Source organism: Epinephelus moara, chromosome 14, assembly GCF_006386435.1.
Source record: "Epinephelus moara isolate mb chromosome 14, YSFRI_EMoa_1.0, whole genome shotgun sequence".
In the NCBI taxonomy this organism is placed as follows: domain Eukaryota; kingdom Metazoa; phylum Chordata; class Actinopteri; order Perciformes; family Serranidae; genus Epinephelus; species Epinephelus moara.
This window is the reverse complement of record NC_065519.1, coordinates 25,143,537-25,167,601: the sequence shown is the minus strand read 5'-3', so window position 1 is coordinate 25,167,601 and position 24,065 is coordinate 25,143,537. Positions and strand designations below refer to the sequence as shown.

At 42.9% G+C, this 24,065-nt stretch overlaps 1 protein-coding gene across 1 annotated transcript in view; it reads left to right on the top strand.

The window, feature by feature from the left end:
• dlgap2a (discs, large (Drosophila) homolog-associated protein 2a) overlaps window positions 1-24,065 on the top strand; it is a 209,739-nt gene that overhangs the window by 132,418 nt on the left and 53,256 nt on the right. Inside the window, exons 5-7 of the mRNA XM_050061182.1 lie at window positions 4,313-4,341; window positions 5,927-5,942; window positions 12,931-14,078. Of these exons, the coding sequence (XP_049917139.1) occupies window positions 4,313-4,341; window positions 5,927-5,942; window positions 12,931-14,078 (1,193 nt within the window). The remainder of the gene's footprint in view (window positions 1-4,312; window positions 4,342-5,926; window positions 5,943-12,930; window positions 14,079-24,065) is intronic.

Sequence of the window (24,065 nt, the reverse complement as noted above, 5' to 3'; positions counted from 1 at the left end):
TTGTGGTCTTTGCAGCGCGTTTTCTAAATGCTGCGCACGTGTTGTCAAATTGATGAAAATGTTTTCTCAATTTGCTTGTGTTTTGTCTTTTTGCATGTGTTTTCTTAAGTTGCAGTGCTGTGACCTTTCAGGGCCACCGTAATAGTGTCCTTATCTAATTAACACTTTGCACTGCAGCCTTCAGATAGGATTTAGAAGTTATTTAAGGCATTGTATATAAATTGGCATCAAGGTTGTCAAAATACAAAAAGTAAGACAGCTCAGTGTTCTGTGACCTTTTGGGCTGAAGTCTTCCTCATCTCACAAAGGTAAATTCTGGACCACTCTTGGTTTTTTTATTGACTGGCAGTCTTCTCATTACTGTGGGTCATTTTGGGCGTCAGCTTGTACTTTTAGGAGGTGTTTTATAGGCTGAAATCTGCCAGACAAGATCCATTGGGGTGAATGCAAAGAAACAGAATTCATTTCAAATTATTCTGATTGTATTCTTTACACATACTATAACTTCAGTTTTTTCATGATCATTTATGTCTTTCTTTATGTTATTCAAGCATAATCATACACAGCTTATGATGTTACAAGTGCCTACAAAATTACTTTTAAAATTCTAATGCTGCTAAAGCTCTCTGCTGTGTATTTTGGTGCTCTGAACTAGTTGTGTTCCCCCTGACCTGTGCTTCTTATCCAGGCTCTGTGATCTCTCTACAATGATTTCCTGCTGACCTCTGATTGTTTCTTTTTTTCCCAACCTTTTTTTTTTTTGTTGTTGTTTCATGTTTTGTTATTAAAATTGAAGACTAAATAAAATACTTTGGAAAAAAAATTCTAAAGTTTGAACAACACTATATTAGCAACGATTTTAATAATCAATAAATAGTTTAAGTCATTCTATAAATATCACACAAATGCAGAATATTTCCTCATGCCAGCTTGTCAAATGTAATTTTTTTCTTGTTTTCTTTGTCTTCTATGATAGTAAACTAATCATGTTTGGGTTTTGGACTGTTGGTCAGAAAAAACTTTAACACATCATCTTGGGTTTTGGGAACTTGTGATGGACTTCTTTCAGTATTTTTTTTGCCATTTTTATGACTAAATAATGAATTTATGAAGACACCAAGACTTTTAGGAGCACCGTATAAATCTGTGCTGTAATTTGGTATCAAAAGCATTTTACATTTGGAGATTTCTGTAAAAACTGCTATTTATAGTGATTGGATGGCCATCACTTCTGTTCTGGAAACTGCTGAGAACCCCCCTCACTGTCAATATCCATTTAAAACCATGCATCCTTGGATAGGTCCAGGTCACTAGTTTGTGGCTGTCATGAGGCTCTTTAACCTTGAGGTCAAAATAGGTCATTAAAAACGGTGATGGTAATTTTTTTTTTAACATCATGACACATAAATAAAGTTCCAGTCATACCCAATTTATGCCATTCCAGTACTGTTTAGGGATCCCATATGCAGAAATATCAAAATTCACGAGGCAAAAATAACACATTTATACTGTATGCAAAACACTGGCATGGGACTAGCATAAAGTGGGCATGACTGTAAAGGGGAGACTCGTGGGAACTCATAGAATCCATTGTAATTCAGATGGCTTGAGTCAAGGGGTCAAAGGACTCTTGGCCGTGCCAGGTTTTTTCCTTGCCAAAATGTTGACTAAGGAGTGTTATTTAAACCCCTTCCCAAAACAGCATGATATGCTTTGTACCAGTAGACTCATAGCAGTACCTTCACTTTAGCCTCATCTTGCTACAGCCTCTGAAAAACAGCAATGTCGTCTGAGATTGTCGGTGGTCCTGCAGGTCTTTCATTCATTTTTCATTCATTTTCCGTAACCGCTTATCCTCTTGAGGGTCACGGGGGGCTGGAGCTTATCCCATCTGACATTGGGCGAGAGGCAGGGTACACCCTGGACAGGTCGTCAGACTATCACAGGGCTGACATATAGAGACAGAAAACCATTCACACTCACATTCACACCTATGGATAATTTAGAGTCCCCAATTAACCTGCATTTCTTTGGACTGTGGGGGAGGAAGCCGGACTATCCGGAGAAAACCCACGCTGACACAGGGAGAAAATGCAAACGTACAGAGAGGCTCCCCCACCCTGGGTTCAAACCCCCCACCCTGCCAAGTTGCAGCCCTTAAAGTATCTTAAATTGTCAACATTTAACATAATCAGTAGGATGTTATGTAGCAGTAACAACACATGCTGCACGGTCACTTCAGGGATAATAGTGGCAGCTGTTTGCAGCACATCGCTCAACAAGTTTATAAGTACAACTGTGTGGAGTGGTTATATCTGCTGTTTGGCTGCTGCAGCTTTGGATGGTAAATAGTTTTTGTATGATGCATTTAGAGAGCACCCAGGGCACTGTCAATAGCACTTCCTCCATTCCACTGCTGTGAAATTAGGCCAGTAAAACACTACGACAGGCACTTAGACTAATTACATTTTACTGTCAGATGTGTCCAGGTTCACCTTCAGTCCCCAGAGCAACATGCAACCTTCCTCCATCCAAATCAACATGTGGTGTTCGTGGGTGTCTGCGTGCTCACAGTGTGAGCGATGCTGTCGCCCGTGAAGGTTTTGTGTGGCAGCCAGGTTCGGTATTTGAGTAATTGAATCCTTCCAGTCAGTGCATGTGATTCTTATGGTAATTAAAACTTTGCATAGCACTCTATCAGTACTAATTGTTTTCCACCCTCAAATGCTGTCGGTGCACTTAATTTTTTCTGATCAGATTTTGTCCAGATTAGCATCACAGCGAATCATTTAACGCACTGATTGACTTTGGGCCTCTAATGTTCCGGCTGACTTTGGAGAACAGAGGCGAATGAGAGACAAGGATCTGAACTGGACTGTCGGTATCACTTCCATCTCCAAAAAGTCATTATGGCCGGCCCCCACCGTCCGCTCTCTGGGCTGCCGGGGTCTGCAGAGAGGAAAATTACATTAGAGGGGAAAGGATTTCAATTGTCTTCTTCAGGCAGAGGAGTGTGGATGCCTGCAGGGCTCAGGGGACCTGTAGTGTTTTTAAAATCAGTTCCGTGATGGGATTGTCTCTGGGGACTGAGGACTGGCGTGGACCTTCCCGTCTGCCAGGTCCTGAATAGTTCATACAACGATGAACCTGCTGCTGACTTGAGCATTAAAAACATGGGATTTTTAATAGGCTGCCTTTGACATGTGTGTTTATTATTTTACGTCACCCCTGCAAATAACAACAGTGTGACAATATCAAATTATCTCTCATTTTGTCTTGGACTCCTCTGTGGCTGCAAAGACAGCAAAGGATGCGAACTTCAGAGCGTGTTGCCACAGCAACCAGGAACAGTTCTGAGGCTTCCTCTAACAAGTTGCCTGGGAATGCAGTGCTGGCTGTTACATAAGATGTGACTTACTCTCTTTCTCTCTCTCCACACACACACACACACGCACACATTCACAGGGCTTTTCCTGTGGCAGAATTTCACATTCAGCATGATTTATTCATAGCTGGATAGCTGCGCTGGATTTATGATTCCACCATGTAAATGCAAGCCCATGCAATCTACCACACTTGGCAAGAGTTTGCGCAGGGGGCATTGTTGGACTCCAAGTCAATTTCTGTGGCTGTTGTAAATGAAATGGGGGCTTTGAAAAGATTTAGATTGAGGAGATCGTTGCTTGAATGAGAAATGATACAAAGATAGCAAGACAATTTGGCACTGCTACTACTGTTGAGATGTTGTGTGGGATGGAATTACCGCCGTTGAATATGAGACGGGCTTTACGTTTTCTGTGTAAGCATTAATAATGCAGTCTTGTGTGTTCAATTCCAAAATACAAAAGAGGAGCCAGAAAGTTGGGAGGCACAAAAGCCTCAAGTATTGTCATTGTGGGAGGAACAAGGAACGCTGATCCTGACACTTTGTTAAATTTCTTTCTGCCACCTATCGTTCTGTCCCCCACTTTGACTGGCAGAGAGGGGGGCGGGGGGCTGAGGAGGAGCGCTGAGCGCAGCACAGATAACACACTTCATCATTAGCGGGCTCACGATAAGTATTCAGACGTTCAGCGGCTTCTTCTTATCTGGCCACCATAATCTCTCTGCAGCTAAATACTATGGCTGCTTTCAGCTCGCCACTTCGTAGGTGAAATTGGGTGTTAGAGAAGAGAAATTGCCATTTTACGTTTGTTGGGACAGCCTGCCAATAGCCCTAATCATTTTTGAAGAGATTAGTGCCGAGGCTGATAGACTTGTGTGCAGAGCTCTTTAGGGGGGTTTACAGGAATATGCATATCTGCTGCTGTAGTTTCTGTATCAGTATCATTTCCTGTACCTGTTATCTCCCCAGATTTTCCAAAAACATACAGCCATACACAAACTGTCTCAATCATTATTGTTGTTTACAGTAGCTTGGGAGACAGTACCCACTTACCTCCGCTAGCTTCTCCCTGCTCTAATCTATCCCTCTGTGCTCTCAGGCAAACCTCCACCCTGCTGGGAGAAAGATAGTAGGGTGTGGGCTTTGATTGCTGGAGAGGGTGGGGGTGGCGGGGGGGTCTCTCTCGCTGCCATCTGTCACATCCAGACAGCACTCTCAGGTGTGTAGGCATAGCCACATGCAGCTTGGTGCAACAGGAGCCGCCAGAGGCTACAGCGCAACAAGCCAAACATGCACATATTTTTCTTTCATATTAGCATATTAGTACATTATCTTTGAAATTGAAAAATTGCAATTGTAATTCTAACCACACGGAATAGTTTGTTATCCTCTTTCCAGTTATGATATGTCCAAGTGGTTGTACGCAACCGTCAGACCATCTTTACAGTCTAACCCAAGTATATCATTTGATGTGGCAGTCGCAGGGGAGCCAAATCTCTGGCGAATCAGCTTGTTGTTTCGGTGGTTTAAAGCATAGCAACATTATTCTTGAGCATTTTGTTGTAGCGTTTTATGCATTCACTCATCCACCTGTTCAGTGTTGCTCTGCACTCTGATTAGGTGGGTGGAGGACTGCCACTTGAACAGCCTGCATTTTTTTATGTACACATTTTGCACCAACCTCCATCACTTTTTATATATATATATATATATACATATATATATATATATATATATATATAATCTAGGATCGTCGATATAGGATTGTCTTTTGGATGGTAACACAGGCACAAGCAAGCTAAACAACTGTTTTTCCTGCAGGTATCTTCCCAGGAAATAGTTGTAGATTTTGGCCAGAGTTCCCAGTAAATACAAGGGTCTCAATTCCCCATATGCACCCCCAGTGCATCTTCTTGGATATGCACACTTTTCTGGAAGAGCACTTATCAGTGACGTCTCTCTTTATGCAACGGGACATTTAGGCTTCGTTCAGACTGCAGGCAAATCTGATTTGTTTCTCGAAACAGATCTTTAAGACAGACTGTCTCCACTTTTATTTGCCTGTGTGTGTGCGAATTTGTGTGCCCAGACATCACCAACCTATTTGCATGGGCTGCAGGTGTCAGTAACTACGTCGGCTTTCAACAAAGAAGTTCCTTCCAGGTTTGCCTGTGCAGATGCCTTCCCCCAAGGTGCCACCAGACGATTTATTCTGGCGTCTGTCCACAGATTGTTGTTCTCCACGTTGCCTTCCATGACGCTCTGCAAGTAGCAGCATGGATTCTACTCAGCACTGGCATCACTCTGGATTTGACATTGTCGTTGTTTGTAGCATTGCAACGCAAAAGAGACTTTTAAGTCCGATTTGAGTGGACAGAGCGGTTGGACAGAGATGCATCTGTAGAGATTTCAAACCACCTTCAAATGTGGTTTTGATCCAATTTGCAATAATTGCACTTCATGTGTTTTTTTGCTGTCCAGATTTTTTTTAATCAATCTGGATACAATCTGAATATGCCAAAAATGGATCTGAGCTGAGAGTCTGAACAAGGGCTTCGTTAGATGTTTTCACAATAAAAGCAGCATGAACTACAGTCACTGTGACAGTTTGGTTCCGGCTGTGAGAAACGCAGATAAACAGTGACTGTTTGTGTTGTGTAATGTGTCATTGTTTCAACACAGGTGACACAGTTCATCATAGACTCCAAAGCAGTGTGATACTTGGTATGTCACAGAGTGTGTATACTGCTGGTCTTTTCTAGCATGTGTTAGTCATTCTTATGGTATAAATTCAGTCACACTGGTTCCACTCTAAATCATCGCAGCATGAATTCCCAGTTTGATCTAAGGCCGGTTGTAAGAACAGGTCCTCCCCCATCGTGTAACTGCATGAGCAACCTTGTCCACATGCGACACATGCAGCGCTGAGTCAGCACACAGTAATATAACAGACTCTTTCTTTCTCATCTCATGTCTCAGCATCAGGTGCTAGTCATAGCAGCAAACATGAAAGGAACACTCCTTTTTTTTTTCTTTCATTTTAGGCGTCATGCTCGGCCAGAGACAGATGGTCTATGAGTAAAAATATCAGCGACAAGTGATTGGCTCCCAATTGCTGTGGCAGTTTGAAACAGCTCAGTTAGTTGAATATTGCATTAGCAATTAAAATGCCGTGGGTTCAGTCTCAGCTCACACTCCACACTTGAAATGTGTGTATGAATCGTCCTGTGCTGTCACTTGGACGGACAAGTGAGCAGGATATCTGCCAAAGCTGTAAGCTGGGGCCTTATTTTCATCAGAGCTGCTACGGTGGATATCATGAGGCTTGCAAAGCTGACAGATTTGCTGCTTTGCCTCTTTGTCCATTGCCTCTTTCTCCAATCTAATAGCTCTGCCCATTGCTGATTTGCCCCGAGGGCTGAGGACACAATTCCCCTTCCTTTGATTTTCTAAAGAAAGGCCAGAATTCTAGGGAGACTGCATTTAACCTTTGGGAGATAGATAAGAAAGCTGCTCTATCGATTTGTTTTGCTCGGAAAATAAGGGGTGTGACTTTCCTCTGGCCAGTTGGAAGGGATGCTGCTTTAATAGCTGGACAAGGCTGTTCTGGCAACGTGTAAACCATTTTGGTTAATGCTTCTAAAATACCATAAAAGGTTTTTCCCTGTCTTTGACATTTGTTACACTGTGGAGAATTTGTCACTGAAATTCAAAGTATGTAGGATTGAAATGAACTTGGCACATGTTTTCAAGTTGTTTGGATTTTTCTCATCTTTTTAAAATTTCAGAAGTGTACACATTCTCTACAGGCGGCAAAAATACAACCAATACAACAATTAAAGTACTGAAGCAGTTTGAAGTGTTTGATGCCAGATAACTCAGAAATGACAGATTCTTTGACTGATGCAAAACATTAAACGGCTGCCATCACAAGTCTCTCATGTGTTGCCTCAACATCAGGACTCTTCCTCACAGTCGCCTTTATCTTAATCCTCTCTTAAATAGTGCTGCGGCTAGCCACCATGCTAACCACTGCCAAGTCTGAAGGTCGCATGCCTTTGATCTCTCAGTCTAGTCCAGTGCTTTATTATCTTTTAACTTTGTTTTCAACTCCAGTTAAGGTCTGAGCCAGTGGAAGAGTGGGAGCTGTCAGTGATACTCAGTGCAGATATAATGCTATTTAAATGCTAATGTGTTAAGAGGAGCAAAACGACCTTTACTCACACACTGCATGCGGGCGGAGCAGCAGCACAAAACAGAAGCCCTTAATAAATGAGCCTCTTCCTCTGAATCCCTTCCCTCCACAACTAGTGTCAGATGTAAGGTGTGTTTATCACCGTCAAGTCGAGCTTTGACAACATTGCAAAGCTGGATGGTCGTTCAGGTGTCAAATCAGACACAACTGAATGATTGCAGAATCTGCCAAGTGTCAGGTCTCTGACACACCAAGCCGATGGTTGTCTGTAGGTCAATGTCAGGCCATGGGTGAGCTTCCGTCACCCTATATTTCGTGGTGTGACCCGCACCATTGGCTGTGTCTGCCTTCGTCAGCATTTTTTCGGCGAATTCAGCATGTTGAATCTGCGTCAGAAACAGCAGAACCCACCTGTGAATGAAATCACTCTGATTGGCAGTTTGGCTCAGTCCATGAAAGGAGAAACGGAAGTGAGGAAGGTAAACAAATGGCTAAAGTCAAGTGGGCATGACATCAAAACAAACTTATTATATTGGATAAGTTTACCTTTTTTAGCCATAAGCTTGTTTGCACAGTTTCTAATTGTTTGTGGTGTAGTTTGCTAGCGCACAATAAATATGCTTTGTTCTTTAAACACCAGGTTGTGTTGTTACTGTGCTAGCTGGCTAGCATCTTGAATCCATCCTGTCAGTCAGTCTACTGCTGCCTGCTGGCATGGAGTGTTTCATCTCGCATAGGCACAGCACATATGTGCTAGCTGGCCGTTGGCTCTGGTTTTTGTGGTGTGTTCAGGTGCAACTTTTTAGCCAAGACACAGGCGATGCGAGGCGCTGCAACAGTTGGCCTTCTTCTTCATTAGTTGTTTGTTGTCGGTTTGGTGTGTTTGGGGCTTTAAGTTGAATGTGATTGGTTTATTTTTTCTAGGAAAATGTCTCCTTATCACAGAAAGACTTCTTGTCTCTGCAGTAAAAACATCTGCGTGTCTGGTGAATTGACATCGAACAGAGATATTCTTCTTTGTCCTCATCTGCATAATCATTACCATTACCCACTAAACAATTAAAAGCATGATCGCCTGACATTCAAAGATAATGCTGTCTTACCACCGTATATTGTTCTGAAATTTAATTGCCATCCAGTTTCTAAATTCACCTCCATCACTGCAGTCCATCTTAGCAGTTGGCACTCTTGCCAGGAAGCCGATAATGTGATGGCAGGTGCTGGTATCAGTGTAAAAACAACAAGCCCTCTCCCTGTCCACAGATGTCACAGATACTTGTCTCCCTGTTTGCAGAGCACTTGCCAGAAGGATGCACACTCACTCAGAGAGAGCTGCTTTCCCTCAAGCCGCCTCGTGTAAATATTAAATAACCTTCGAAATGTTTTGTAGGACTTGCTTCTTGAATCATGTGTCTCTAGTTTTTTTTCTTCTTTCCTGTAGCAAAACTTAAATTCTGTATCAGCAGAGGAAGAGGTGGGAATAAGGAGAAAGAGATACGAAGGGCGGATGAGTCTGTCATCTGTCGTATAATCCCAGGAAATGCCATAACTCTGCCAGTAGATAATTTATTCAGTGCAGCTCCCCGAGATACCTCAAGGAATAGTCAGCCGTCAGAGAAAGGCCTTGGAGTAAGACAGTGACATAACTTCAGACAGAAATGTAGCATCACATCAATCAATAATGCACCGTCATCCTTGTGCTGCAATTACAAGCAGGCAGTGAACTGGGCTGACTAAGGCCAAGCACGTTCACCTGATTTAGCCTGTTGAACTCTGTAGTAATGTTTTAATAGGCATTTCCAGCTCTGTGATGTGCAGTCTTACAAAAACAGTCCCTTCTGAGGAAAAAACGTCCTATCCTTTTTTTTTCTTCTTATGCATGCTTAGCGTAGCCTGGATTAATTTTGCATCAGGCTGCCAAGTTAGACGTTCTCATGTAAGACTGGTAAACAACGAGAATTTGTTTTCATCTCGACAGATGGAGGACGGCGGCAGCAGAAGAGCAAGGCTGCACCTCAGGGGTTGAGATCTTAGACCTCATTAAAAATAAGTTTGAATGGAATAAATCTGATCCACTTTGAAAGATGAAAAGGAACATCCACCCTTAGTCACAATTCACTAACAGCACAGTAAGTCATTCTCGTGATCTTGGTCGGGTTTTCGGATTTGTGGATATGAGACTTTGTTAGAGCTATTTACATTTTTTTTTTAAAAAGAGGAAAATCCCCCAATATACCCAGTGACAAACATCTTGAGGGCGCAGAGACAAGACCCAGAGGATTTTCAGTGTGTGAGGCTTAGACAGTTGTATTCAAATATAGAAGTATCCAATAAATAAAATCTGTTTTAACTTAATTATTGAGTAGTTGCTGGGTAGTTGCCAGAGGGGTTGAGGGATATACGATAAAGAGTGACACAACATAAATTTCCACGTCATTTGGTTCCTGTGAGTAATGTAACTATGGCAATGATGTATGATTTTTCCATTAATGTGATGAAGTAACCATGGTTTGTCAGGTATTTAATTTGCAGGACTACAGAAAGATTTCTGTCTGATTATTTCCTCCATAAGCACTGTATTTTATAAATGAAAAAAGGATTTTACCCATATCTCCAACTCCTGTTTGCAATTTCGTCTCTTATTAGAGCCTTTTTCCTTTCATTTTATAGTTTTGTCCAAAGGCTGAAATCTTTAACATTCCACACATTGTCCATTGTCCATCAGCAAAAGGAAATTGAAATTAAGAGCCCTGGGAGTGACTGGTCTTTCCTGGTCAGGTTAATTAAAATGACCTACTAAATTTTTCTCATTTCACATTTTATGGCCTAACATTCAAAGGGAGACTCCACTGATTTTACACATCAAAATCTGTTTGGGAGTACTTTTTCATATGTGGAAAAAAGTTGTATACAACCTTTTGTGGCTCCAGTCTGATTAATGGCCTCTTGTGATGTCACCTGAGTCAGCCCTGGTTGGGGCTCAGGACTGCAATTTTGAAATTAAAAAAATCTGAAGACGTGGAGTTAGAAAGAAGTGAGCTTACAAGACCTTTGCAGACTTCTCATTTCTAGCTTTAGGCTAGCGGCTCAGTTCTACAATAGCCACTACTAACATAAGACACCCAAATCTCTGATCAAAGTGTCAGCAGTTGAGTTGTATTGTGGGTAATGTGGCCAAGTTTTGACAAAAACGTACATGGAATACAAATGTTGATATCTCATGCTCTACTGCATCCATTGTGATCCTTTTTTAAACTGTGCATGGTGTCTATAGTGTGCCATGATGGTGCTAGAAAATATTTTAAAGGTCCAGTGTGTAGGATTTAAGGGGAATATATTAGCAGAAATGGAATATAATATTCATATAATTATGTTTTCATGAGTGCATAATCACCTGAATAAGAATCTTTTTTTCTTGCCTAAGCAACAGTGGTTTAGATCTGCATATGAAGCAGGTCCTCTTTAATGGAGTCCACCATGTTTCTACAGTAGCCCAGAATGGACAAACTAAACACTGGCTCTAGATAGGGCCATTTGCAGTCATGCATTTTTGTGTTTTTACATTGGCCACCATAGTTCTCTTCACTTGGCACATTGGAGAAGTGTCAGTTGGTTCGGCCACTAGATGGCACTAAGTCCTATATTCTTGACCTTTAAACAGAAAGAAGGAGCTGTTTAACGCAAACAGAGTCTCTGGGAAGGACAGCTGTGTTGCCCTGATAATGATAAGGAAGGATAAGTAAGAATTACTTGTGCAGCCCTACGTATCCACATACAATGGTTCATATGATATTTTACGAATTAGCACCCCTACCAGCTAGGTCAGGTTTAGGAAAAGAAATCTAGGTTGGATGTAGCTTTGTCGTTCTTTATACTACGTAACCTGACTTCTTTCTTTGCTCCCGTCATGTGAGGGACGTCAGCCTGCAGCACGAGTCACATGATCACAGCCTCCTGGCTCACAATTATGTGGATGATATAGGAATTATAGTGCATTACTTTTCACAGGTATAAGTAGAAACAGTGAATGAGAACTGCCTGGGTAGCCACAAGCTTGTCAAGGTGTTTTTCCTCCACAGCCACCAGGGTTCTCAAAGCCCTGCTGGTCCTTTTATTCACGCTATATGTGTCAATATATGAGGATTAAGTTTATAATGATATTTTAAGAATTGATTGATTTGTCAATACATTAATAGACTTGCTATAGATAGAAGTGCTATAATTTGGCCTAAAACTCCTGTCTTCCTCTCTCTCCTACCATGCCATCTCATAAAAACTCTCCTTCATTTTATGGGGTTACCGTGAGAGTGAAAGTGCACATGTTTATGAGGCGTATCATTGGCAGGCAAGTGAGCTTAGATATTCTTTGTTTGTTTATTTCCTATTTCACAAGACAATGTGCAGATAACTTTGAACTATGGCTAGGGCTAAGCAGATTTTCATGGAGAAGCAGGTAATAAGGAAAAGACGAATGCAGACGGCAGACTGGCACTAATTAGCTAGATTAAACCTCATAAACTGAAATAAGTATTCATTTGAAGGCATTTCGATTGTTCTCAGGATCTATGTTTGTTGCAGATGATCAGTATTATTATTCAGAGGGCCATTCATGACATATAGCATGCTTACTGTCCCCTGTGGAATATTAACCCCCATCGTCCTGACGTGATTCAAAGGGAGGACATTGTAATTATAGTGACAGCAGACAGTGGTGAGGCATAAAGATAAAATAAACCTATCGTCTGATTCAGTTTAATACATTGCAATAGAGCGCTGGGACATCTGCCCTTGGTGACCGATCAAACAGAATTGGGTTTTAATCTAAGGCTACATGGCCAACAGAGAGAGAAGGGAGGGTGCATTTGGTGATCGTCTCCCAAGGACGCCTATCTGGCCGTACGCCTCACAGCGTTCTCCTCAGGGCTTTGACGAATGACACCAGCACCGCGGAGTGATAGGCTATTATTTCACTTTGCATTGGATAAATGGCAGTGCTGGCTCCTACCTGTCGCCTGCCTCTCTCTTCCTTTCATTCTTTCTTTTTTACCTGTCTCTCTCGAGCAGTGTGCCATCACAGACCTGAATGGAAGGGGAAAAATAGGACAGCTGAGATTTTGTTGATTTCACTTTCACATTTCGGATGTGCTACTTTTTGAGTTTTTTGTGTCCTTTGTAGTTGAAGTGGATGTGAAGAGAGAATGGTGGATAATGACCAACCTGTTCGAGGACTTGTCATTTGGTACTAGGCTTTTTCCCCCCTCATCATTAAGTGTGATATGCATTTCTTTTTCTGGGAAAGTGCTTTTTTTCACCCATGTGATCTAAAATTCTCTCTCTCTTTCTCTTTCAGACCAGCAGTATTCATGGTCGCCCTCGCAGTACTTCGATGAGGACAGCTACTCCCCTCCACCCAGGAACATGAAGGGTCTCTCTGGCGGCCGCCCTGCCCAGCTCCAGCTTACCTCTCCCACCTCAGCCCACACCTGCGGCCTGGTTGATTGTGACCATTCCCTGGACCATCACCTCCACCATGGCAACTCGCGGCCCCCCTCCTACCTCCTCAGCCCCACAGAGAGCTGCCCCCTTGAGGGTCACCATCGCTGCTCCCCGCGGAGTTCCATCCACTCTGAGTGCATGGTGATACCGGTGTCCATGTCGGCCACCGACCACTCCATCTCTAGTAGCACTTTCCCCCGCATGCACTACGGCAGCGCTTCACGGGACAGCGGTGGCAACACTTCCGGCGGCAGGGATTCCCGAGATGACGGTGGCTCATCGTCACATGGGGGCAGTGGCAAAATGAACCGAATCCCAGCAAACCTCCTGGACCAATTTGAAAAGCAAATGCCACTGCACCGGGATGGCTTCCACACGCTGCAATACCAACGCACCTCCACCACAACCACGACCACAGAGCAGCGCAATGAAAGCCCTGGGCGAATACGCCACTTAGTCCACTCGGTACAGAAGCTCTTCACAAAGTCGCACTCTCTAGAAGGTTCCTCCAAGATGAATGGTACCAAAAGCGACTCGCACCGGGACAGCTCACACCACCACCATCACCACCACCAAGGCCACCACAAACACAGCAAACGCAGCAAGAGCAAAGAACGTAAATCTGACGGCAGCGGTAAGCAGCGCTCAGGAGGTTGGTGGAGTTCGGATGACAACCTGGATAGTGACAGCACGTACAGGACGCCCAGCGTCATGTCACGGCATCCTGTGGACCACATCAGCCACTGCTACCCTGACTCGATGCACGGCCACCTGGCTGGAGACGTGTCGCTAAAGACCTCCAAGAGTAACAACGATGTCAAGTGCTCGGCCTGCGAGAGCATAAGCATGGCACCAGAGGGAAAGTTCATGAAGAGGAGCTCCTGGTCAACGCTAACGGTCAGCCAAGCCAAGGAGGCCTACAGGAAGTCCTCACTCAACCTGGAGAAGCCCATGACGCCCACTGACCTCAAGCCCAACCTCAGGCCCTGCCACTATCTACAGGTGAGTTTGGTTTATTTTGATATATGTCAGTGGGGTTGTGTCTCTCAAAGAGCTCCACTGTCTCCCATTGTGGGTGTCACCCAAAGTGGCAAAATAGGCAAATATCCTGGATACATCCACTGCCATCTTGCACTGGTGATGTCATTTGGAGCCAAAGTCAATCATGACGTCAAACTTTATTGTCATAGCATCAAATAGCTAATTCAAACCAAACTTAAGAAAACGAACACTTAAACATTCATCAACATGATAACAAATACCTAAAATGATAGAAACTATCTTTGCTTTTATATTTGAAATGAAATTTTTTGTTTCGTCCCATACACTAACATTAAGGGGCGGGGTTTATGACCTGTACTGCAGCCAGTCATCAGGGGGCAATTGAGGTGTTTTGGCTTCACTTTTGAGATGTGTAAAGCTGCCGCCACATTACGTTTAAAGCCTACATGAAGCACCTCTACAAACCGCGCCCACCACCAGTACAAGACAAACCCACTTGATAGACCTTGATAATTTACATTATAAGTAATCAGATGTACCTTTCTTACCTTTACCCTAGTCTTAACCTTACCCACCTCTCTTTTAACCGAACATGTTATAGCTAGCTAAATGCTAACTTAGAATTTTTTTCAGGGCTTCTGGTTCCAGACCAAGGAACAAAGGGGGCTGATTGTGGACTGGTGGCGGGCAAGTTACGTAGCTGGTGCAGCTGTTCCTACTCGTCACATTTAGGGAGCTGTCTGTCATCCATCTTTATTATACAATCTATGGATGGTACCCATGTGTACGCAAATTTTGTACATTTACCGTTAAACTCTACAGCTGCTAATTTTACTGATGATAAAAACATGCTCGCATATTACTTGATGATGCCACTTGATTTTTGAAATTCACAGACTGATAAATAGATTTAGTTTATTTGAATGCACAGATGTGTGGATGGTGAGATGATGATGGGTATTTTTTGGAGGGTTATCGGTGAGAGGGGAAGATGGTGATTTGATAGCGGCAAGCAATTGAGGAGATGATAAAAACATTCATTTTTATCTCTCAGTCACTACAGTGATTGAGCGTCCATTCACCGTGATGTAAAATTCATAAGAACCTGAGGCACTGCAGCACAGAGAAAAACATCGGTCCCCAAACTAAAGTCTGTATTGTACTACACAAAGCAATCTTTTTCCACAGGCATCGGCGGCGCATAGACAAGGGAGAAAAGTTGCTCATCTCAGCTGGATTCCCAATTGATCTAAAAGACAGTGTTTTGTTCACAGCCACCGTGGATATTACAATGTGAACCTGTCCTATGGCTCAGCATGTGGCTGGCGGCAGAAGGGACTAGCACAGCAGGATAAATCAATTAGCTCCCTAAATGATCTGTGCTGGAGGGGAAGAGTCCACAATGTGAGAATAAAAGACCAGAGATCAATGTTGATTTTTTTTTTACCGCATTGTTGCTTCGATTTTGCATGGGTTTCAGGCCTCAGAAAAGGTTAGCAGTTAGCTCAGGCCCATGATCAGCTCTACGGGAGACCCCATACCACCGCAGGGATCAATTCAGAGTGAGTCAGCACTTTACACAGAAGTGTCTCGCAGGTTTTATATGCATGCTGGAGGCTATATGAAGGAGAAAAATGAAAAGAAAGCATGCTTATAAATCTCAAATTGCAAAAGCAGGGAGAAATAGATTCTTTAACAACACTGTTCAATATACAACAATGTGATTTCTGATAGCATCATGTAAGTACCGCCTGCAGCCAAAATAATGTGAGCACTTCAGCACATTGGGGAGGGAAGACTAGGAGACTCAGAGCTCTAAGCAGAGAGTATGTTGCATGGATTAGAGACTGTTGTAAATGGAAAGCCAATACATTACTCAAATCAGCCAATGGAGCCAAAGAAGCCACTCAGTCTAAGCTTACGTCAACAGAAAATGTTTAAGAGGACTAATTTTGACTAGGGTATTTTTAAACATAACTGATGATCATTTTGAACCGGACAGGCAGTGCACTCATCCACTCAAATTTTTTACAATCCCACTAAGTGCAGTAATCTCTCAATGAGAGAGTCTCAGTGTTTAGTGCCCCCCCTCCCCTTCCTTACTTCCATTTGGTCATTCAGCTGAGGTAGTGTCCGAGTCGCAGCACTATAAACACTTCTAAAAATATCCCCCTCTCCTCCTTCCTGCCGCAGGGCTATATTTAGCCCAGCGTTATCAATCCAATCCGTGCAGGGTGACACATCTTCCCTCCCCGGAGGAGAATCAATGCCCTCTCAGGGAGCTTTGAGATGTTTCGAAGGAGAAAGGGGAGAGAAAGTTGAAGATACATAACCGCTGAGGTCTGTGCCTCTGTGAATGCATTGAGATACTCCAGGAAGCAGAGGGGAATAAACGGCAAAAGAGATGGCTGTTTTTGCTCCCCTCGGCTCCTGCTGTTGCTCATCACCAGGAGCAGTCAGGCCAAGAGATCGAGCCAATAGTCAGGAATGATACTTTGCTCACACAGAGGGGTCACATTGCAAAGTTTTCACTTCCTGCTGCTGCTGAATTGGGATTACCCACAACTGTCTGCACTGTAACAATATAAACTGTATTCTGGGAGAGTGTGTGTGTGTACTGAGTGTCTGTCCATGTGTGAGTGAGAGTGTATGTGTGTGTGTGGGGGGGGCTTTTTTCTATTTATCGCACACCAGATGGTTTGATGATGTGCGAGTCACCTTGTTTGCGTCCTTGGTTGATGACGGAGGGAATGAAAAACTTCTGAAGCGTTGTAAAAGTATGAGACGGCAAATGGAAAGATATGCAGAAGTCGTCTCGCTGAAGCGTCTGTATGTTAATCTGTGTGCATGCAGCAGGTGTGTGTGAGTGAGGTAGCGCATGTGTATGTACGAGAGATCGATTAACTGGACATTGGGGAAGACAGAGATAGATTGATATTGGCTGCTCTTTCTCTGAAATGACAAATGTTGCAGGATCAGACCTGGCATTCGCCATCGCTCTCTGTCTCAGGCTAAGTCATTTCACAAATTAGCCCCAATTAACCTTCCACAAGACACACACATACACACACACATACACAGAGATTTCAGGGTTTAACTGTGAGCTGGATATTAATGAAAGGGGGTGACTGTGGCAAAACATTCCTCAGTTGTTGGTGACAGGCTCACCTGGATGAATTTCAAATTCAGCAATTTGTAAATATAGGTTTGTGTGCAGCCATCTCTCCCTTGCTCACGCACTCTCCAAATTAGACATGCAAATGCACCTGGACTGCAGCAACAGCTGTACTCCATGCCTCCCCCACCTTCCCTGCACCCGGCCCGTAACTTCACAGCACAATAACTTTGTCTTACTGACAACTCTCAGCCCTGATTAAGTCAGCTGCTCCAGCAAACGCTGCTCTGTTCTCTCCCTGCATACAGTACTGTAGTACAAAGGCAGGATTAGTCTTTGATAGTTTTGCTGATAGGGCATTGCGGAGGGATTTAATAAGCCAATTAATTGCCATGTTGGCTTGCCAAAGGTGGAGCTTGAGAGGCAGAAAGGCTTAAATTACAAAAGGGAAGTGCAAAGCAGCAGAAACAAAACTGGCACTGTGACTGAAAGCTACAGTAACACCACCTACATGCACAGGGGTTCCCTAACTTTTTTATTAAGGGCTTCCCAGATAGCTATCAGGTCATGAAGCACTACTTAGTAAGATTTTGTCGCAGGAACCCGCAGGATCAGACAGCAGTTTGTTACTAAATGTAGGCTAACTCATCTGTGGCCTGGGGCGACAGCATGGCTTTGTGGTTACCAACGTGTCAGTGAGCATCTGCTCATATTTAATTGTCAATTATTAAGCACATTCTCTCTTATCCTTTCTGCCTGTGCTACAGCTCTCCCAGTCCAAATCAATAAAATTGGCCAGTTATTATAGCATCCTAATTTTTGTAGGGCTTATACCAATATGTTCTGCATTAGTCGCATTTTCAAGAATTCTTCACTTTATAAGACATTTTGTGCACAGTTGGACCTGCCTTGGAGTGTCTTATGGTCTGAATTTGGATAATATGTAGATGTGTTAAATAGGGATCCCTGGCCATTATTGTTTTGGCTTTGATTTGGTATTTCTTTTTTCAGCGTGTCCTGTTCCATCTGTTATGTTTGTTTATAGTTTTCTGTATGGTACAGTTTAAACAGCTCTCTCCAGCAGGCAGCCATTTCCAGAAAAAAAAGTCTCTTATATCCAACTGTGTGGTATCTTCCCAGCACCAGGCAGCAGACAGACAAAGCCACAGCAGCTGGTGAAAGAGATAAAAAAAAAATTTTCTCAGGAGTTGGTGGAAAACAGACCATATCATTTTTTAAAACTTAAGTCAAAATAGAAGTTAACAGATAAATAGGATAAGAAACATCAGCGAAAAAAGACATGCATGAATGAGGTTTATACACTCACTGCCACTTTATTAGGTACCTTGCTAATACTGGGTTGGACCCCCTTTTGCCTTTTGCCTTAATTCTTGGCAGCAGAGATTCAACAAGGTGCTGGAATCATTCCTCAGAGATTTTGGTCCATATTGACATGATGACATCACACAGTTGCTGCAGATTTGTCAGCTGCACATCCATGATGTAAATCTCCCGTTCCACCACATCCCAAAGGTGCTCTATTGGATTAAGTTTCTGCATTTCCACTCCAATGTGCTAGTACACAAATTGCAGGAAACACATGGAAATGCACCTAGAGGGATGGTCATCGTAGGATTTGTTATGAATATTACACTGACAGTGTTTAGCTTTGACTTGTAAATTACCACCACTGAAAGGCAAACAAATATTGACCCTGTTACATTGAAATTAAAAGGTAATAAAGCAATATTGAGAGACAGATAAATATCACAAGTTACTGTCAGAATATATTAGGATTGTAGTCAGATATTAGACTTGGAAATTAGCCTGATGTGCTTTTCCTCAGCACTTTCCTCCAGCTAATCTGAGGGAACTCCATGTACTGCCATGCCCGCTGGGAGGTCTGTTCCCAGTGGGTCTGCCCCGGGGTCTCCTTCCAGTCAGTTGTGGTTGGAACACCTCGGATGGGAGCCAAGCAAAAAGTGTCTTTGACACCAAGATCCTCCTAAACTCCTGAGCTTTACATTCTCTCCCACACTCTGAGACCATCAGCCTGTGGAGAAACCTCAACCCGGCCAACTGAAATAATAATAATGAGATGTGTAGGTAGGGCAGATGTATTTCTAATGTGTAGATGGGTAAAAATGTGGTTTTGTATCATGCAGCAAACCAAGGCAGGCAAAGAGTAGGTAGTAGCATTAGGGAACCACATGCCCTCTTTTTTATCTGCCATCAAAATGTGCCCAACTATGTGTTATACTCTTGTTAGATTCCTCTGGAAATGTTTTGTTTTGTAGGCTGTACTTTTTCTGTTCCTCAAGGTTTCTCCTTTTTTCTGTCTGAATGGTTTTTCTTTTTTAGGTTTGCCTTGGCCTCTTGAAGGGTGACTGGCTCGATGTGTTTGACTGAATTGGTTTGTTCTGTCCTTTTTTTGAGTAGTGTTCTGTACAGACAAAAGAAAAAAAAACTAGCGCTACACAAAACGAATGATCAGCCTCTGCCTAAATCTGATTCTGTTGTGATGTTCTATGTTTCCTAGTTTGACTTTTGATGACCCATAGAAAGTGCTTTTTGCATTTAGCTGTCAGTTTTAAATGTGGGTGAAGGGAGGGGAGGTGATAAGAAGTTAGTAAGAACTTTAATTAGCCTCTTGAAACACAATAGATCTAATTACTGTATCAACTTCTGTTGCATTCAACTCTGTTTGCTGTGATGGATGTCTTAGTATCATTGATCAAGCTGCAAAGCTGCCAATGCAAACTTTAGCATGCTAACACAATGATAAACCTGATAAATGTGAGCATGCTAGCACTCTCATTTAGGGCCTGTCGATATGCTAAATTTAGCATTTAGCTCAAAGCAGTACTATCCCCAAGTATAGCCATCACTGTTTGGGCCCTTTCTTACACCCAGCTCAGTGTTATTCCAAGTTTCAGATCGATGGGTTGTCATTTTCATGTAAGTAGCGAATGTATTTGCGCCCATCTGTGCACCCACGGGCGTGTCTTAAAATGAGGTGTGGTCAGGTGCATTGTTAGCAGGCTGCTATTTTGAGGCAGCAGAAAGTGATTGGGCCATTGATCAACAAAAACCTGGTCTGAAGTCAATGGTGCATTATTTTCCTGCTATTTCAAGGCAGCATTGTTCAGATAGTAGGATGTGCCCACGTAGGCGCTTACACTCTGCTTATTACACACAGGGATGCACAGATGGGATGCGGGTGGATGAAATGATATATCATTATTAAGGAAAATATTAATTACATTCTCTAAAATGTGAGCATTGCAGAGAGCAGAGCTGCAGAGCTGCTGTCTGACTCCCCAATTAAGAGAGATGCTGCGCACATTCACACAAGGATCAGCGTAACTTATTTGTTTAAATTCAGAAGCTAAAATTTTATAAGTACACGTTTGCTACGTAATTGTCCCACAATGTTTGCTGCAGTGACATTGCTGCTGTTACTGCATTACTCCTAGCAGAAAACTGCTCTGACACTCTGATTGGTTAAATCCATGTTATGCCTAACACACACGTATAATTAATAAAGGGACTAAATATAACTCTTTTGTCCCTTGTGCTTTACTTTGTGCATGGATTATGTGCCGTTTAAGAGGCGAAAGAAGAGTTGGACATCCCCTAAATGCATTTTTGCCACTTAAGATCATGTGCTATCAGTCATTTAAATGGGGCACTATGTCTTATTATAATTTTTTGCACACTGAGAGTAGATATTCTGGTGATCATCACAAGTTAGATTACTGCTGGACTTAGGAGGAGCATTGGTTGTTGCTTAGAGTGACACAGTCAGAATCAGACGGACAACATTATGGACATTTGCTCACTTAATGCAATTTTTCACACACCGTCCAGTGCATGACTGTCTCCTTTTATCGCCGACTGTGTCTATTTACACCTCCATGCTAACATCTGATAGCATTAAGTGTCAGTAAATAAACAACACAGAGACGAGACAAACACAGACGAAATGTCGCACACGTGGGCGTATATGTGTGAAAGAGAGAGACGAGAGATGAAGAGCTGGCGGTGGGCGTGCGGTAGGTGTTTGGTCAGGTAGGATAACAGTCGGCTAGTAAGAGAGAGAGAGAGAAAAAAATAAAGCAGTACCTGCTCCGACACACAGCGTAGCCATGCAGTCTTGTGGGAGGAAATGAGGGGCTGGAGGCAGGTGGGTGAGATTACAAATGACTGAATCTTTAAGAGATCTCTAACTCTCTCCTTTTCTTTCTCTCTATCTCAGTCTTTTCCCCATAATTCTACACTGTTTCCTTCCTGTTCTGCCTCTCCCTCTCTCTCTGTCTCACTCTCTTCCTGTCCATCTGTCTATCTCACTCTGTTTCTTAACTTAATGGCAGTGACTTATGTTTCTTAGTGGGAGAGGTGCTGTGTATAGATAGAGCCGCAGAGTTAATCAATGAAATGCACTGCTGCACTGCAGGAGCATTGGCTGAGGCCTGCCTAGCCAGCACACACATACACACACACACACACACACACACACACACAGCTCCTACAGAAGCAAAGATCAAAGCACTGAAAGTAAAGGTATACGCACGCAGCTAATATGCCAATGTCTGCACAATCCTGCTATGAGATGCTTGTGAGCCATTTCCCCAATGTTAATTATTAGCAAAGTTAAAGTGCGAAAACAGCTCGGGCGTACAGAATGTGTAAGGAGTTGTTGCCATAAGAGGAAACCTTGGTCATAGCACATGTAAAAATAATTTTCCCCAAGTCATGCCTGTTTTATATTGAGCAAAATCCAATTAGCTAAAGGAAGTAAAAGTTCTGTTGTTCTGATAATGTGACTTTAAATATGGATCTTCACACTTGAGCTGTGAAGTTTCACACAGCTCCCACAGACTTGGGCTCATATTCACAAAGGGCTTGGCGTTATTGCCTTACAATGTGCTGATGAACAGAACAGGATCTGGCACATTTATTTAGAAACAACAGAATCATCAAAACACGCAGAATAATTGCACATGGCAGCGGGCGTCACCTCTGAATCCCACGTCTTCCTTTTGTGGGAACTTTGGGTGAAGGTGAGCCCTCATGTTGACAAGCGCTTATATTTCAACTCCATTTAGGGACGCCATGTGTGTTTTCACAGCAATCAATACGAGCGCTGTTTCTTTATCTTCACGGGGAGACACGCTACAATCTATCCAGTTTATCAGCGAATCCAAATTAAACAAATCTCACCACAGCTTGCGCCTGTCCTCTGGCGTTGCGTTCATTAATTAGACGTCTAAAAATATCAAACCCCTCCAAGACTTAATTAACCCATCGACTCCATTTGGTAGCTGGTGCATGCCTGTCTTTGGAGGGGAGATGAATGACTTTTATCAAAGTGTGTGTTCCGAGTGTGTGTTCGTGTCTGCTTGGGTGCACATCTGCGCGTGCATGTTTCTGAATAGAGGGCACCGCTGTATGTTTTCTGAATTCACACATGTCCTTTTCTGCACAGGTGTGTTTCTGTGTGTGGTTGTGTAAGTGCGTCTTTTTGTGCTTCATATACATTTTGTCTTTTTCTCTTTTGTCCTGATGTAACACCACAGCGTCGCAGTGAAATTTGCTATTGAGCTTTACAGACCTAGAGGACACACCGTAATCCCCATCAATCATGCCTTCCTCCTCGTGCCAACGTCACAACACAGATGAAACATAAAAGTCGAAGGCTGCTTTGACCCGGCGTTCTGTGTGATTAACAAAGAGTGGGTGGTAATAAAGCCATAATTGATCAATTATTCAAGCTGTTTTGATTTGATGTGACACTTGTTAGAATAGTAATCGTGGGTGGGCGTGCTTTGATGCCAGAGGTTAGTAGAATTAGTGTCAGGGGGAAGTGTTTTTTTCAGGCTGTAAATGAATGGATGCCTTCAATGCTGTTGATTAATTTCGTGTCTTCTGTTGAGAATTCCAGCTGCTTTTTATACTTTCCAGATAAAAAGAACTGATGGTTTTATTCTTAATGGTGCAGCGTTCGGAAAGGATCTGTTATTTGTTTCTTTATGAATAATAACCGCATTTCAATTGTTATTTTCCAATATATGACATTTGGTTTAGAAAATGATTAGAGTCATGTGTCTGACGCATTAGTGACATTTGGATGCAGCCTATCTCCTCCTGACATTTCCCAAAGCCAGTCAGCAGCCACCCAGTTCATTGTGAACCTGTGAGTAGTGCCTTAGTCACTGATTGGCAGAGGAAAATTTTAGAAAACATAGAATCAGTATAATCACACATTAATACAGTATTTGATAGAGGTTGGGAGGCTATTTTAAAGATCTTCTAGAGTGCAGTTGATCCAGTGTTACTGTAAAGTCAAAGAAATATGGACCCAAGTCAGATTTAACTTAATGAAATCTAGAGCTGGGGCGGATTGGCACCGCGCCGAGGCTGATCCAGCTGCCAGGATGTTAAAGTGACGGATGGATACAGCATCAGAGAAGCCTTCAACTTCCACACAGAATTTAATGATTACTGACAATGTCATATTTTATAAGTGCAAATCACTGACCATGTAAATGCGTGTCCAGCTGAAGCCTCTGACCGTCGCACACCGTCAGCAGAGTGCAACAAGGTAAATCTAAAAAGGAAAATAAAAAAAAGCCGGATGAGAACTGAGAGAGGTTTGTGCTTCTGTATGACTGTAGCGGGTCTCTGCATCTGTGTGTTGTGTTGTATCATGTGTGTGTTTGTTTGTAGGACCCTGACTCAGCTGTTCCTGTTGTCGTCCCAGTAATTGAACCCTGTTGTACTGTTCAACTAAAGCAAAACGTGAGAGTGTGCGAGTTAGAGAGAGGGGGAGAAAAAGAGAGCGCGTGTGTGTAATGAGCTCGCGAAACAAT